This window comes from Hyaena hyaena, unplaced genomic scaffold (genome assembly GCF_003009895.1).
Source record: "Hyaena hyaena isolate Hyena2069 unplaced genomic scaffold, ASM300989v1 scaffold_234, whole genome shotgun sequence".
NCBI classification, from domain to species: Eukaryota; Metazoa; Chordata; class Mammalia; order Carnivora; family Hyaenidae; genus Hyaena; species Hyaena hyaena.
In genome coordinates this window covers 720347-733758 of record NW_024080865.1, presented here as the reverse complement: position 1 = coordinate 733758, position 13412 = coordinate 720347, and the positions used below count along the sequence as shown (strand labels likewise).

General features: G+C 36.8%; 1 protein-coding gene across 2 annotated transcripts in view; it reads right to left on the bottom strand.

The window, feature by feature from the left end:
* Window positions 1-2795: 2795 nt before the first annotated feature.
* The window catches only part of RYK (receptor like tyrosine kinase), a 96641-nt gene continuing 86024 nt past the window's right edge, over window positions 2796-13412 (bottom strand). For both annotated transcript variants that reach the window (XM_039243885.1, XM_039243886.1), the window contains exons 14-15: window positions 4798-4934; window positions 2796-3918 (exon numbers count right to left, since the gene is read on the bottom strand). In XM_039243885.1, the coding sequence (XP_039099816.1) occupies window positions 3807-3918; window positions 4798-4934 (249 nt within the window). In that variant the 3' untranslated portion in view covers window positions 2796-3806. The remainder of the gene's footprint in view (window positions 3919-4797; window positions 4935-13412) is intronic.

Below are 13412 nucleotides of genomic sequence, written 5' to 3'. Positions count from 1 at the left end.
CTGACTACAGCAGCATCTCCACGTTCCCACTTTGTAGTCAGACTTCAGCTTGCTCCAATCCCTCCTGCTTTTGTCAATAACCTCTATAATGCCAAATCCCATAGAGGCTTCTTTCTCCATGTTGAAATACTTACTTTATTGGGCTCCAGGACACCTCATTTTCCTGTTTCCTGTTTCTGCTTTTTCCAATGAGAGTGGCTTCTTTTCAGTCCTCTATTGTCATCTCTTCTTCCTTCACTAAAGTGCTAAATGTTGAGAGCATAGGACTCAGTCCTAAAATCTCTTTCCAGCTAAACTATATCCAGAGGTAAGTTTATCCAATACCATGACTCTAAATATAGTCTGCATGTTACACTCCTAGATTAACATGTTCAATGAGACCTCTTCCCTGAGCAGCAGACTCTCATTTATCTACTTAGATAACCAACTAGCATCTCAAACATGATCTACAAAAATTACAGATTCCCTCCATCAAAGCAAAATCCTATTCCTTTTAGTCTTTTTTTTTCCATCTCAATAGTTTGGCCATACAACCAGATGCTTAAGCCCAAACCAACTAGTCATCTTTGATTACTCTTTCATTATCTACCCAACCTTCCAATATCCCAAGGATCTAGGTCCTGTCTGTTGCCTTCAAAACTTGTCTCTAATCTGCGCCTTCCAATCTCTCATACTACCCAAATTGGTCCCAAACCACTGTCCTTTATTTCCTAAACTATGCAACAGTTTCTTAGAGTCTTACTACTTTCTCCCCTGCTTCCCTACAATTCAATCTTTACAAAAGACCTGGCACAGTATTTTTTTAATGGCAAATCAAGTCAAGTCACTGCCTCATTAAAAAAAAAATCCTTGAGTGAAAAATTCCACTTTATTTAGAATAAAATATGTGCCCCATGACTTACAAAGCCTTGCTGCAATCTGCTCTGGTGTCTCCCAGACCTCATCTCTTACCCTCTTATCACTAACTACATTATAGCCATGCTGGTCTCTGTCCTCAGTCCAGCAGCAGTAGCAGCTGGAAGATACGCAGAAAAGGCCACATCTAGAGGGCAGCATGTTCTGTTTTGAGGCCTCTGCAATTATGTCCCTTCAGCCTGGATCTTCTCAGAGCTGGCTTTTTTGTCATTCCGATCTCAGCTCAAATGCCACCTGCTTACAGAAGCCTGGCTAAATATTACACCTAAAGTTCTTCTCTATGATATCACTCTTCTTTTTTCTTTCATAGCACTTACCAAAATCTTACTTACGTACATTATTTGCTTTTCCCAACCAGAATATAAGACTCAGAAAGAGAGGAAACTCTTCTGTCCTATTCCCTATCTTGAGAGCCAGACATACAATGGCCACTCAAAAATATACATGTATTAAATGAATAACCAATCCTCCTGGCTTCTACAAATAAAATTTTCTTACAATGTGGATGTTATAAGAAAGGACACACTGTGGGACGCCTGGGTGGTTCAGTCGGTTGGGCATCTGACTTCGACTCAGGTCATGATTTCACGGTCTGTGGATTTGAGCCCCGCGCTGGGCTCTGTGCTGACAGCTGGCTCAGAGCCTGAAACCTTCTTCGGATTCTGTATCTCTCTCTCTCTGACCCTGCCCTGCTCACGCTGCCTCTCTCAGAAATAAATAAAACATTTAAAAAATTAAAAAAAAAAAAGGACACACTGTAATAGAGCTCTTAGAGCCAATTTCTAAAACCACATCAGTGCTTTGTTAATTTGCTTCTTTCCTATAAAAAGTACAATTTCTGCAAAATCTCTTCAGTAATATTCACACCCTACAACAAAACAATTGGAAGAAGACCAGCCATGGAAACTTTAAAACTGCTCTCTTCATCGAAGTCAATGACTCCATGTAGCTCAGCAAGAAAAATCTATTTAAACTCCTAAACCACCTACTAAAACAAATACACATACATAACATAAAACAGCTTACAAACATAAAACAAAAGATTAAAGGCATCACACATCCCAGCAAACTAAAAGCACCTCCAAGAGCAAATGCTAACTTGGGATAGTATATCAGGTGTCAGCACTTTTTCTTCTGAACTGGTCTTGTACATAGAACTGTGATTTCTAAAAGGCAATAACCTGAGCATAAAATAGAATGAACTGAATGTTGGAAGGGATGCTAGAGTTGAACCATTCTATGTGCATAATAAATACAAGAACGAAATAAATATTTGTTGAGTGAATGCCTTCTAAGATTACAGGTTGTGAACAAAATCATTTGTAGCTTATAAATAATTCAAAGAACTTTTAAAAAACTGGGCATTCAGGGGGCTAAGTCTTTCATAAAACCAAAGAACTACTCTTATTAAATAAATGGTATTCAGAAAATCATATTCTTCGTCTGCTTTTGGCAGAGTGTGTGCTGCGAGCTACTTTTCCAGATGTGCCAACTCATAAAACTTCTTTAAGAATGGCACAAGCTTCCGACTGCTCTGCATTCTCCCTAATATACCTGTAAGGATGGGAGTAGAACCAGGCACCTGCAGGCCTAGCTATTTAGGTGGCCCATTCAACTCTGCCTTAGGCCAACTACAACCAAGCATAAATACATATATACCCCTCATTTAATGGCTCTGGAGAAAAGTTTCAATGTTTTAATACTTCCTTGTAATAACAATGCCAACTTCTTATTAGAACTTGGAGGTTGAGTAGAGTCAGCTGTAACTGTGTTAGGGCTTTGGAGCCTGATTACATGGATATCTAGCTAGTTGGTACATGTTCAAAGAGTTACCAAACACAACCAATCATTCATTATGAACAATATCTTCAATGCTGTTGTAATATAAAAGAAATCCTTTAATTTTTCAAGTGTTTTAAGAAACAACTTTATACTTAAGCCAGCCTTGCAGATTAGCACAGAATTTACCAAATTGCTTTTTTTTTTTTCTTTACTACTCAGAATAACTGAAGCACCCACTCTGGTGCAATAAAAGGGATTCTTAATCTTAGAAACATGATTTTACTTTCTGGAAGTATATTTTCTTCTTTCTCAAAGAGTAAAAATAAATAAAATCGCCATCATTTATTACTGACCTGACCCAAACCTACTTCTGGCTCACGGAAACACTAATTCCTGGCAAACTGAAGATGTTTCAATGAACTCAGATTCTACTTCCACCAAAATAAGAAAGCAGAAATAATTTCCATTAAAAAACAAAAAAAGAACAGTTTCCCACAAAAGGGCAACTTCTATTTCTAAGGGTTTTTCCCCCCATTTTTTCTCCATAGCTCTTCTTTAAGTTTTCTTCCTCCAATATTGCCTTTTCCTGTACAAGGCAAACCAGACATCTTTTTACACAGTTTTTCTTTTCTTAAGAAAAAAGTAATGTACCTTTAAGACAAACCATTCCCAAGACTAGTGATAAATATTTTTAAAAACTTTAAAGGTGAATCACCTATATTACCTTGATGAAGTAAAAAAATAAAAAGCATTTGGCACTAAGATAGCTATTCCAAATATCTGTGTTTAAACAATTTTTAAAACTGTTTATTTATTTTGTAAGAATGTACCCCTAGTCCACAAAGTAACTATGTTTTAAAAAATTTGGGGCCAAAAAATTTACAAAAGCCTTTTCAGTTCAACCTAATAAAAATGGTATCTAGAAAATATTCCACATTATAAAGTCTGTCTTTAAAAGTTCAGATTCTAAAGCATTCCTAAGGCACGGTGTTCCGGAAGACATATGTGCTTCTGCAGGTGTTGTGTGATGTACGAAGCATCCATGACTGGTTCCAAGTGAGCCCTGACAGGCGCGGTGCTCCTGATGCTACAGGACGGTGAGAAGAGAGTCACACATAAGCCCCCAGGGCTGCATGGAACTCCGTGAGACACTGTACCAGCTGCTGGAACTTGGGTCTCTCTTCCGGGTCTAAGGCCCAGCAACAAGCCATCACAGCAAATCTGTATAGTGACACAAATGGAAAATCAGGTTAATGATAATACAGTACTCCTAATATTCTGGTCAATTTGATGCCAGATTTTCTGTCTACAGGTGGGCATGGAAAGAATACTACTAAAAATCAATGAATATTACTGTATGTTGGCAGCTCTAAAATGAAAAGAAACTAAAATGAGTGACCTGGATTTTATGTGTAGATTTCAATTCTTCATGATGTCATATCAAAATACATCAGCAAATACAGAGATTTCATATAAATGCCTAAAATCCATGTTTTCTGAGAGAAAGAACTTGAAGGAAGCGGAAAGTTTATCTAAGCTCTAAGCATCCTATATCTACAGTAAAATCAGCACAAAAGCTGTCGGGGATTCAGGAACTGAGACCACAGTCATGTGTGCACTCAATCACCCCTGAATAGCCTCCTGCCCACCTCAATCCCTTTACATGGGAAGTTACTGGATGAAAGCAGGAAACAGGAACTATCTCAGTCACTAGCCTGGAACATTTTCCTTACATATCAGTTGATGCCAACTCACAAGGCAAGATGACAATGAAAAAGGCTTTTTGTAATTAAGGCCATATAAATAAAAGTCAGATCCTCACTCTACATAGAATAACTGACCGTATTCAGTACTGTCTTACTATGTCTCTCAGATTAGATTTAGGACTACAAATAGAAAAACTATAAACTGTTTTAATGTCAAATGTACTAAAGGATGAATGAGTCTGGTTTACTTTGTGAATCTCTGTGAGTCTAATTCAAATCCAAAGAGTCATTATTCTCTAAAGGGAAGTCTGTATGAATATGGACAACTGCTTTCCTTTTATCCCAGTATCATAAATGGAGTGAAACCCATGTCTTCAAGCTCAGAATCACTTACAGCTCATCAGGACAGTTAATTGGCTGGGCTATTCGGTAGCCATCTTTCAGGTACGCGGCCATCTCAAAGGGATCAATGTCCACATACGGTGTCTGTCCCAGAGTCATGAGCTCCCACAGCGTCACTCCAAAGGCCCACTAAGGAGAGGAAGAGAAACACAAGAGAACATTTGCAACAGTTGTCAGAGCGCTGCTGCCCATGACTGACGATGGACCAAAAACAGCACCCAATTCTTAAGGGAAGCAAAACACCTACCAAAAGAAGTCTAAACTAGCTAGTTTCTCTGAGACAGAAAAGAGCACTTTAATGAATGCACCTTTTAATGTATAGAGTATCATTATTATATATTCTAAGGTAATTAGATCCCTGGGAATGAACTGTTTTTACTGTTGATTTCAAGACCCACCACCCTAGGGGCACCTGGGTGGCTCAGTCAGTTAAGCATCTGACTTCAGCTCAGGTCATGATCTTGCAGTTTGTGAGTTTGAGCCTTGCTTTGGATTCTGTATCGTCCTCTCTCTCTGCCCCTCCCCCATTCACAGTCTGTCTGTCTCTCTCTCAAAAATAAACATTAAAAAAAAAAAGACCCACCACCACTAATTATGTCTAAGATTTTCCTAAAATGAAAAATCTGTTACATTATATAACTACAGCTATTCTTCCATAACTGAGAAGTGGAAAATGAATAAAACTTAAGCCTAACTGGAAGGAAGAGCATTCTGAAGAAGTGAAATATGTAAACTATTTAAATATAAGATGTCATGGATTTTTACTATATTCAAATAATTTAAATTAATTGATGAAAGTATCCTGAAAAAACATCTTCCAACCTTACTTGAGTAAAAGGTCAGATTTATTTAAAATCAACGTATGAACAACCAGTAAGAACAGAAATCATAAGCAGTGGCAATAGTGTTCATTCATAGTCCAACCAGGGCTCCCCACTGTGGCCCCAATGTGGTTACACTGGCTCACAGGGATTGTGCAGCAGGCAGGCAACATGTCTACACAGAGTTACTGCCATGTGATCAGAAAGGACTAAGAGCAGGGACCCCCGCTGATCCACCACCACTTGTAAACCCCGAGGTCAGAACAGCGGAAGCTGGAGGAGGATGAGGGTATCTGTGTGCCATAGTATCGTGTTTATGAGTCTCTTCTGTTCTAGACATTTTGAATCCTTTACCTCATCTAATTTTCATAACAAACCTGTGAGAAGCACTGGTAGCCCAATTTTACAGGTAAGAAAATTGAGGCCAGAGGAGTAACTGGATCAAAAAAACAAATTCTTTTAATGAGTGAAGAAGGAAAAAAAAAATTGAGAAAAAGAAAAGGAAAAAAACACCCCACAAGTCAAAAATGAGTCTATGTACAAAATCTGACCATAGAGCATTAAATTTTAAGTAATTATTTTTCAATAACAAAATCCAGAAATATTCCCTAAAGCATACAGATTTTTTAAAAAACCTTCTATTAGTGAACACCAGCTTTATTTCTTATTATAATCAATGCAAACAAACAAAAAAAGACAGTGGAAAGTATCTTTTAGAATATTTAAAAAACTGTCAATGGGAATCCTATACCAGGCCAAAATATACTTCCAAAATTAAGGCAAAAATACAGTATTTTTTTATATAAACAGAAGCTGAGATGGAAATTTGGATCTACACAAAAAATGAATAATACTAAAAACATGAGTAACAACTAGATTTTTTTCTTAAAATTTCTTTAATAGACTGTTTAAGGCAAAAACAATAACATGTACTGTGGGGTTTACTACTATAATGTGTATAGTAGTAAAATGTATGCCCACAGTAGCATAAAGGATGGAAGGAGATAACTAAGTGGAAATAGGGTAAGTGCTTATATTAAACATGAGTGGTAGAATATAATTTGAAAGAAAAAGGTGTACACTGTAAACTCTAAGACAGGTTTCTCAACCTCAGCACTGTGTATATTGTGGGCTGCATAATTCTTTGTTGTGAGAGACTATCCTATATCTGTGAGATCCTTAGCAATATCCTTGGCCTCTACTCAATAGATGCTCTAAGTGTGACAACTGAAATTACCTCCAGAACTTACCAAATATCCCCTGGTGGGGAGAGTTAAACTGCCCCCAGCTGAAGGTGAAAATCACTAAGCTAGACTAATCAAAGTAAATAAAAGACACAAATTACTGATACCAGGAATGAAAGAGGGAACATCATTACATCAAAAAAATCTGAACTCAACTTTATGACAATAAATTCAATTAACTTAGATGAAATGAACAAATTCCTTGAACAAATTTATCGAAAGATGTCAATAATCAAAATAGACATAAGAATAAATAGAAAACATATGTAATCTACATCTATTAAAGAAATTGAATGCATAGTTAAAAATTTTTCCACAAAGAGAACTGCATCCAATTTCACTGAGCGAATTCTATCAAATTTGAAAGAAAAAAAACAGACAAACCTTTATTAGTTTCCTTGGGCTGCCATAATGAAGTAAAACAAACTGGATGGCTTAAACAACAGAACGTATTATCTCACAGTTCTAGAGTCTAGAAGTTGAATATCAAAGTGTCACCAGAGCTTTGCCCCCTCTGAAACTCACAGGGAGTTTACTGCTTATTCCCAGCCTCTGTTGGCAGCTGGAAATCCTTGGTGTTCGTAGGCTTATAGCCATGGCACCTCACTCTCTGCCTGTTTTCACGTACATTCTCCCTTCCCATGTCTGTGTCTCTTCTTATGAGGACACCAGTCATACTGGATTAAGATACACCCTGAGTATGACTTCATCTTAATACCGTATCTACAATGACCTTATTTCCAATTAATGTCACATTCTAAGGTACTAGGGGCCAGGACTTCAACCTAGTTTTTAGTGGGGTACAATTCAACCTATGGCATAATCCCACACAAATTCTTTTCTGAAAACAGAGGAAGGGAATATTTCCCAACTCATTTTGAGACCAGTATTCCCTTAAATACCAAAACCAAAGAGTTAATAAGCCTTTGGAACTTAGTATCCTTTTCATTAACAGATCATTAGGGTGGAGCAATGCCCATCTCTGAGGCATTTTTGAAGGGAGATGGAGTGGGGGGCGGAGTGGAGAGAAAGGGAGGAACAAGTGGGGAGGGATGTATAGTTTTAAAATCTCCACAGAGACAGCCTATTGAAATTTTCCTTAAAACTGCTGCTTTAAAAATGGAAAAATGATTTCAAATTAATAAAATTAAAGGAAGGTGCCTGCATACATCCAAGCATTTATTTATCTTAAAAAGCTCAATCTAGGTGAACTTTCAATAATGACAATAACTAGTAGTAATACCCAATTTTAAAAATCATGTCCAATTTCCATATGGAAGGTAGTTCACCATCTTGATGGAACAGAGCCCAAAGAAGTAAAACTGGTTGAGTGTTCCCATCCCTTCTTTATGAGATGGGCCTGTTCTTACACTTGATTGTGGCAGCAGCTTTGGAAAAGGAATAATCAATCCAAACTAGATTTTGGAGGAAGAAACAATGGGAATTAGTAACAAGCGGCTATCACCATTTTGTACACAAAGAATAAGCCCATCCACTGACCATGGAGGTACATGCTATCAGCTTCTGACTGTAAGGGACTTTCACAGTAATGCTGCTGGTGTCTGAGATCTGGACATACACAGATATGAAAATAGTATAATGTGCATAAGCTGACTTTAAAAAATTACTTCTTTCACATTGCATTGTTCTGTTCACATTATTATCACTAAGCATCCACCTAAGGTTCTCATATTACATATTGCAACACTAATAAACACCAAAAAAAAAGAACAATAAAGCCAAAGGGTACACTGCAATTTCACTTCCTTAAAAGCCAACAAGTGATTAATTACATGTTGGCTCACCAACCTTAAAAAAAAAATCAAGACCAAACAGCACAAGGATGATTTGTGGAAAAATTGCTCTCTAAAGTCTTCTGATAACTAAGCCATTTAAAATTTAGACAGACTTATTCTATAATTTCCTTTTGTTTGACGTTGTTGGAAACGGGGCAGTAAGAAGGTCAAGCTGTTTTTTCCAGAGTTTTAAGAAAGGCTGCTGCTACATCCGTTTAAAGAACATTTAGAGAACAACAAATGTTCTTTCATTCTTTATATTTCTCTTCGCCCAACTTGTGTTATTTTATAGTTCAATATATAGGATATGAAACTTTTGTCCTAAAAACATATACCGATGTTGAACTGTCAGAAAGTATATAAATAAGATTCTTTTTTGCTTTATAAATGTAATATTAACTAATAATGCTGGAGCTATTCAGAGATTTCCATTCTGTTACTTCAGGAATTTATAAGGCAAGGCTAACCTCAGTATACTATATACTGCTGAGAAAAGAATTTTGTCCATTTCTAAAGGGTCTCAATAAAAGCAGCACAATCAGGTATTTCATGGCTGGCTTTTCTGGTAATATTAGAAACCTAACCCCATCCCCTTCTCACATATGAAAATGGATTCAGATGACCAAAGAGCAGTTAATTTAATCTGGGTCAAATGCTTTCCAAGCTTGACTAATGAGAAGAATCATCTAGGTTGTCTGTGACAAGTACACATTCCCCAGGCCTATCCTAGTAATTTTGAAGCCCGGAACTCAATCACTCTCTCTCCGCCCATTCATTTATTCATTTGAGAAAGAGAGAGAGAGAGCGTGCGCGCGCAAGCGAGGGAGCATGAGAGCGAGTGAGAGCAGGGAAGAAGGGAAGAGAGGGCAGAAAGACTCTTTTTTTTTTTTTTTTTTTTAATTTATTTCTAGAAGAGAGAGAGACAGTGTGAGCTGGGGAGGGTCAGAGAGAGAGGGAGTCACAGACTGAAACAGGCTCCAGGCTCTGAGCTGGCAGTCAGCACAGAACCCGACGCGGGGCTCGAACCCACGAACCGCGGGATCATGACCTAAGCGAAAGTCGGACGCTTAACCGACTAAGCCACCTGGGCGCCCCAGAAAGAGAGACTCTTAATAAGCAGGATACATGCTCAGTGCAGAACTCTACACGGGGCTCGATCCTACAACCCTGGGATCATGACCTAAGCCAAAATCAAGAGTCAGACACTCAACTGACTGAGCCACCTAGGCACCCTGGAACTCAATATTTTAAACAAGAGTCCTTACTTGATCTTAAGATCCAGCAAATTTAGGAATTAATCTTAAATGTGTTAGCAAGTGGTGGTCAGATAATAAAGACAGTTTTTATTTATTTATTTATTTTTTAAATATTTTTATTTATTTCTGGGAGACAGAGAGAGAGAGAGACAGTGTGAGCTGGGGAGGGTCAGAGAGAGAGGGAGTCACAGACTGAAACAGGCTCCAGGCTCTGAGCTGGCAGTCAGCACAGAGCCCGACGCGGGGCTCGAACCCACGAACCGCAAGATCATGACCCAAGCGAAAGTCGGCCGCTTAACCGACTAAGCCACCCAGGCGCCTCAAGACAGTTTTTATTTTTATTGTAGTATGGCTGATATTCAATAAACTGCATATAGAGCACTCAATTTGTAAGATGATACATGTATATACTCCTGCAACCATTGCTACAATCAGGATAATGAACATATCCATCACCTCCTAAAGATTCTTCCTACACTAATCCTTTCTTCCGGCCCCTCCCACCATTAGCCCTACCATTCCCAAGTAATCATTAATCTGCTTTCTGTCACTAGTCTGCATTTTCTGGAATTTTATATAAATGAAATCAGTCAAAGTACACTTCCTAGCTTCTTTCACTTAGAGTAATGATTTTGGCATTCATCTATGACACAACATGTACTGACAGTTCATCCCTTTCATTGTTGAATAATAATATGAATACAGCAGCTTGTTCATCCATTTACCTGTTGATGGACATCTGGATTATTTCCTGGTTTAGTTACTGAAAGCTATTATAAACATCTATGTACAAATACTGGCAAGGATACATGCTTTCACTTATCTATGGGCAAAATGACTGGATATGGTAGATATGTTTAACTTTTTAAGAAACTGCAAACTGTTTTCCAAAGTGACCATACAGTGCATATTAGATTCCCACCAGTAGCATAAGAACACTACAATTCCTCCATGTCCTTGTAAACGCTTTAGCCTTTTTAATTTTAGCTATACAAATGGGTGTGTAATGCTATCTCACTGTGGTTTTAACTTGCATTCTCCTAATGACTAAATAACTTGATCATATCTTCATGTGCTTATTTGCCATATATCTTCATTGGTGAAGGGTCTCTTCAAACATTTTGCCTGTTTTTGTTACTGAGTTTTAAGAGTTCTTTATATATTCTGCATTTATTTCCTTTATCAGATATACAATTTGCAAATCATTTGAGTGTGACTTGCCTTTTTATTCTCCTAATACTTAATGCCAGCATTACATGGTCTTGATTACTGTAACTTGAAATCAGACCTCCAATTTTTTTTTCTTTCAAAGCTCTTTGGCTATTCTAGATCCTCCACATTTCCATATCAATTTTAGAATCAATGTGTCGATTTCTACCAAAAAATTAAAAGCCTGAAAAATTTTTGTTTGGGACTGTGTGGACTCTAGATCAATTTGGAGAGAACATCTTGAGTCTTCCAATCAATAAACAAGTTTTTATAGCTCTCCATTTATATAGGTCTTTAATTTCTGTTAACAATGTTTTAGAGTTTTCACTGTATGGATATTTCACATTTTAGATATATTCCTAAGAATTTCATATTTTTTGATGCTTTTATAACCAATCTTCTACATCTATTGAGGTGATCATATAGTTTTCTTTTTTAGTATATTAATACAGTAAATTGCACTGCTTGATTTTCAAATGGTAAAACAAACTCGTATTCTTGGGATAAAGCCTACGTGGTCATAAAGTGGTTTTTAAAATATATTTTGGATTCTATTTGCTATACTTTTGTTTAGAATTTTAACATCTATGATCATGAGGAAGAATAATCTTCTTTTCTTCTAAACTTTGGTGATGTTTCTAAGTAGCGCTGACTCTGTAGAATGAATTACAAAGTATCCTTTCCTCAATTTTCTTTAAGAGAATGTACAGAATTTGTATTATTTCTTTCCTAAATGTTTGGAATACCAATGCCCTAGAGATTGTTCTGGACCCAGATTCTTCTCTTTTAGCATGTTTTTAAACATTCAATTTCTTTAATAGATAAAGGGCTATTCAGATCATCTACTTTTTGAGTTATTTTCCAAGGTATTTGTTCACTTCACCTAAGTGTGTGAATTTACTGGGAAAAAATTGTTCATAATATTCTTAATACTTATAAGTATCATAAGAACCTGTAATGTTATCACCTTCCTCATTCATTATATAGTGTGCAACTTATTTCTTTTTTCCTGATTAGTCTGGTGACAGATTTATCACAATTTCACAGTGAAAATCAACTTTACTGATTTTCCCTATTGTTTTTCTATTTCATATTTTACTGACTTCCGTCTATAATATTATCTTTTTTCATTTCATCTGCCTACTTGGGGTTTAATTTGCCCAAGGTGAAAACTAAGATGACTAATTTGAGACTTGTCTTCTTAGCTTGTATTGTTTAATAGTATATATATTCACCCTTGAGTAGCATCCCCCAAACTTTGAAATTATGTTTTTTCATCTAAATTCATCATTTATGAATTATGAATTATGTTTAAAATCATAATTTCATCATGTTTTTTCAGTTCTAAATATTTCATAATTTCTTTTTTTTAATAGTTTATTTGAAAGAGACTGTGCATATGCATGTGCAAGTCAGGGAGGGGTGAAGAGGGAGAGAGAAAATCCCAAGCAGGCTCTGGGCTGTCAGTGCAGAGACTGACATGGGGCTTAATCTCAGAAACTGAGCCAAAATCAAGAGTCGGACACTTAACTGACTTGAGTCACCTAGGTGTCCCAAAATTTCTCTTTTGATTTCTTCTTTGACACATGGGTTATTTGGAAGTGTATTATTTAGTTTCTATATACTTGGGACTTTTCTAGATTCCTATTTTTGATTTCTAATTTAATTCCACTGTGTTCACAAACTCTACTTTGTATGAATTGATACTTTTATGTTTATTTATTTTATGGCCTGGAATATGGTCATCTTAGCAAATATTCCATGTATTTGCTTGAAAAGAATATGGATTTTGCTGTTGTTGGGTGGTGTTTTGTCAATGAGATCCAGGTTGGTTGACACTATCATTCAAATCTATATCCTTACCAATTTTCTATTTTATCAATAAGAGAGGAACATTGAACTGTGTTCATTATGTTTTAAAGAGATTTAAATAATAAGAAAAAATTTACATATTATGCATATAGTTAACCATTTCTGGTACTCTCTGGTTCCTTTGGAAATTTTTTTAAAAAAATATTAATTTTTGAGACACAGAGAGAGATAGAGTATGAGCAGGGTACGGGCAGAGACAGAGGGACACACAGAATCTGAAGCAGACTCCAGGCTCTGAGCTGTCAGCACAGAGCCTGACATGGGGCTTAAACTCATGAACCACAAGATCATGACTTGAGCCAAAGTCGGACACTTAAATGACTAAACCACCCAGGGACCTCCTCTCTGGCTCCTTTGTATAGATCCATATTTCCACCTGGTATCACTGGTTCCTAAAGGACTTCTTTTA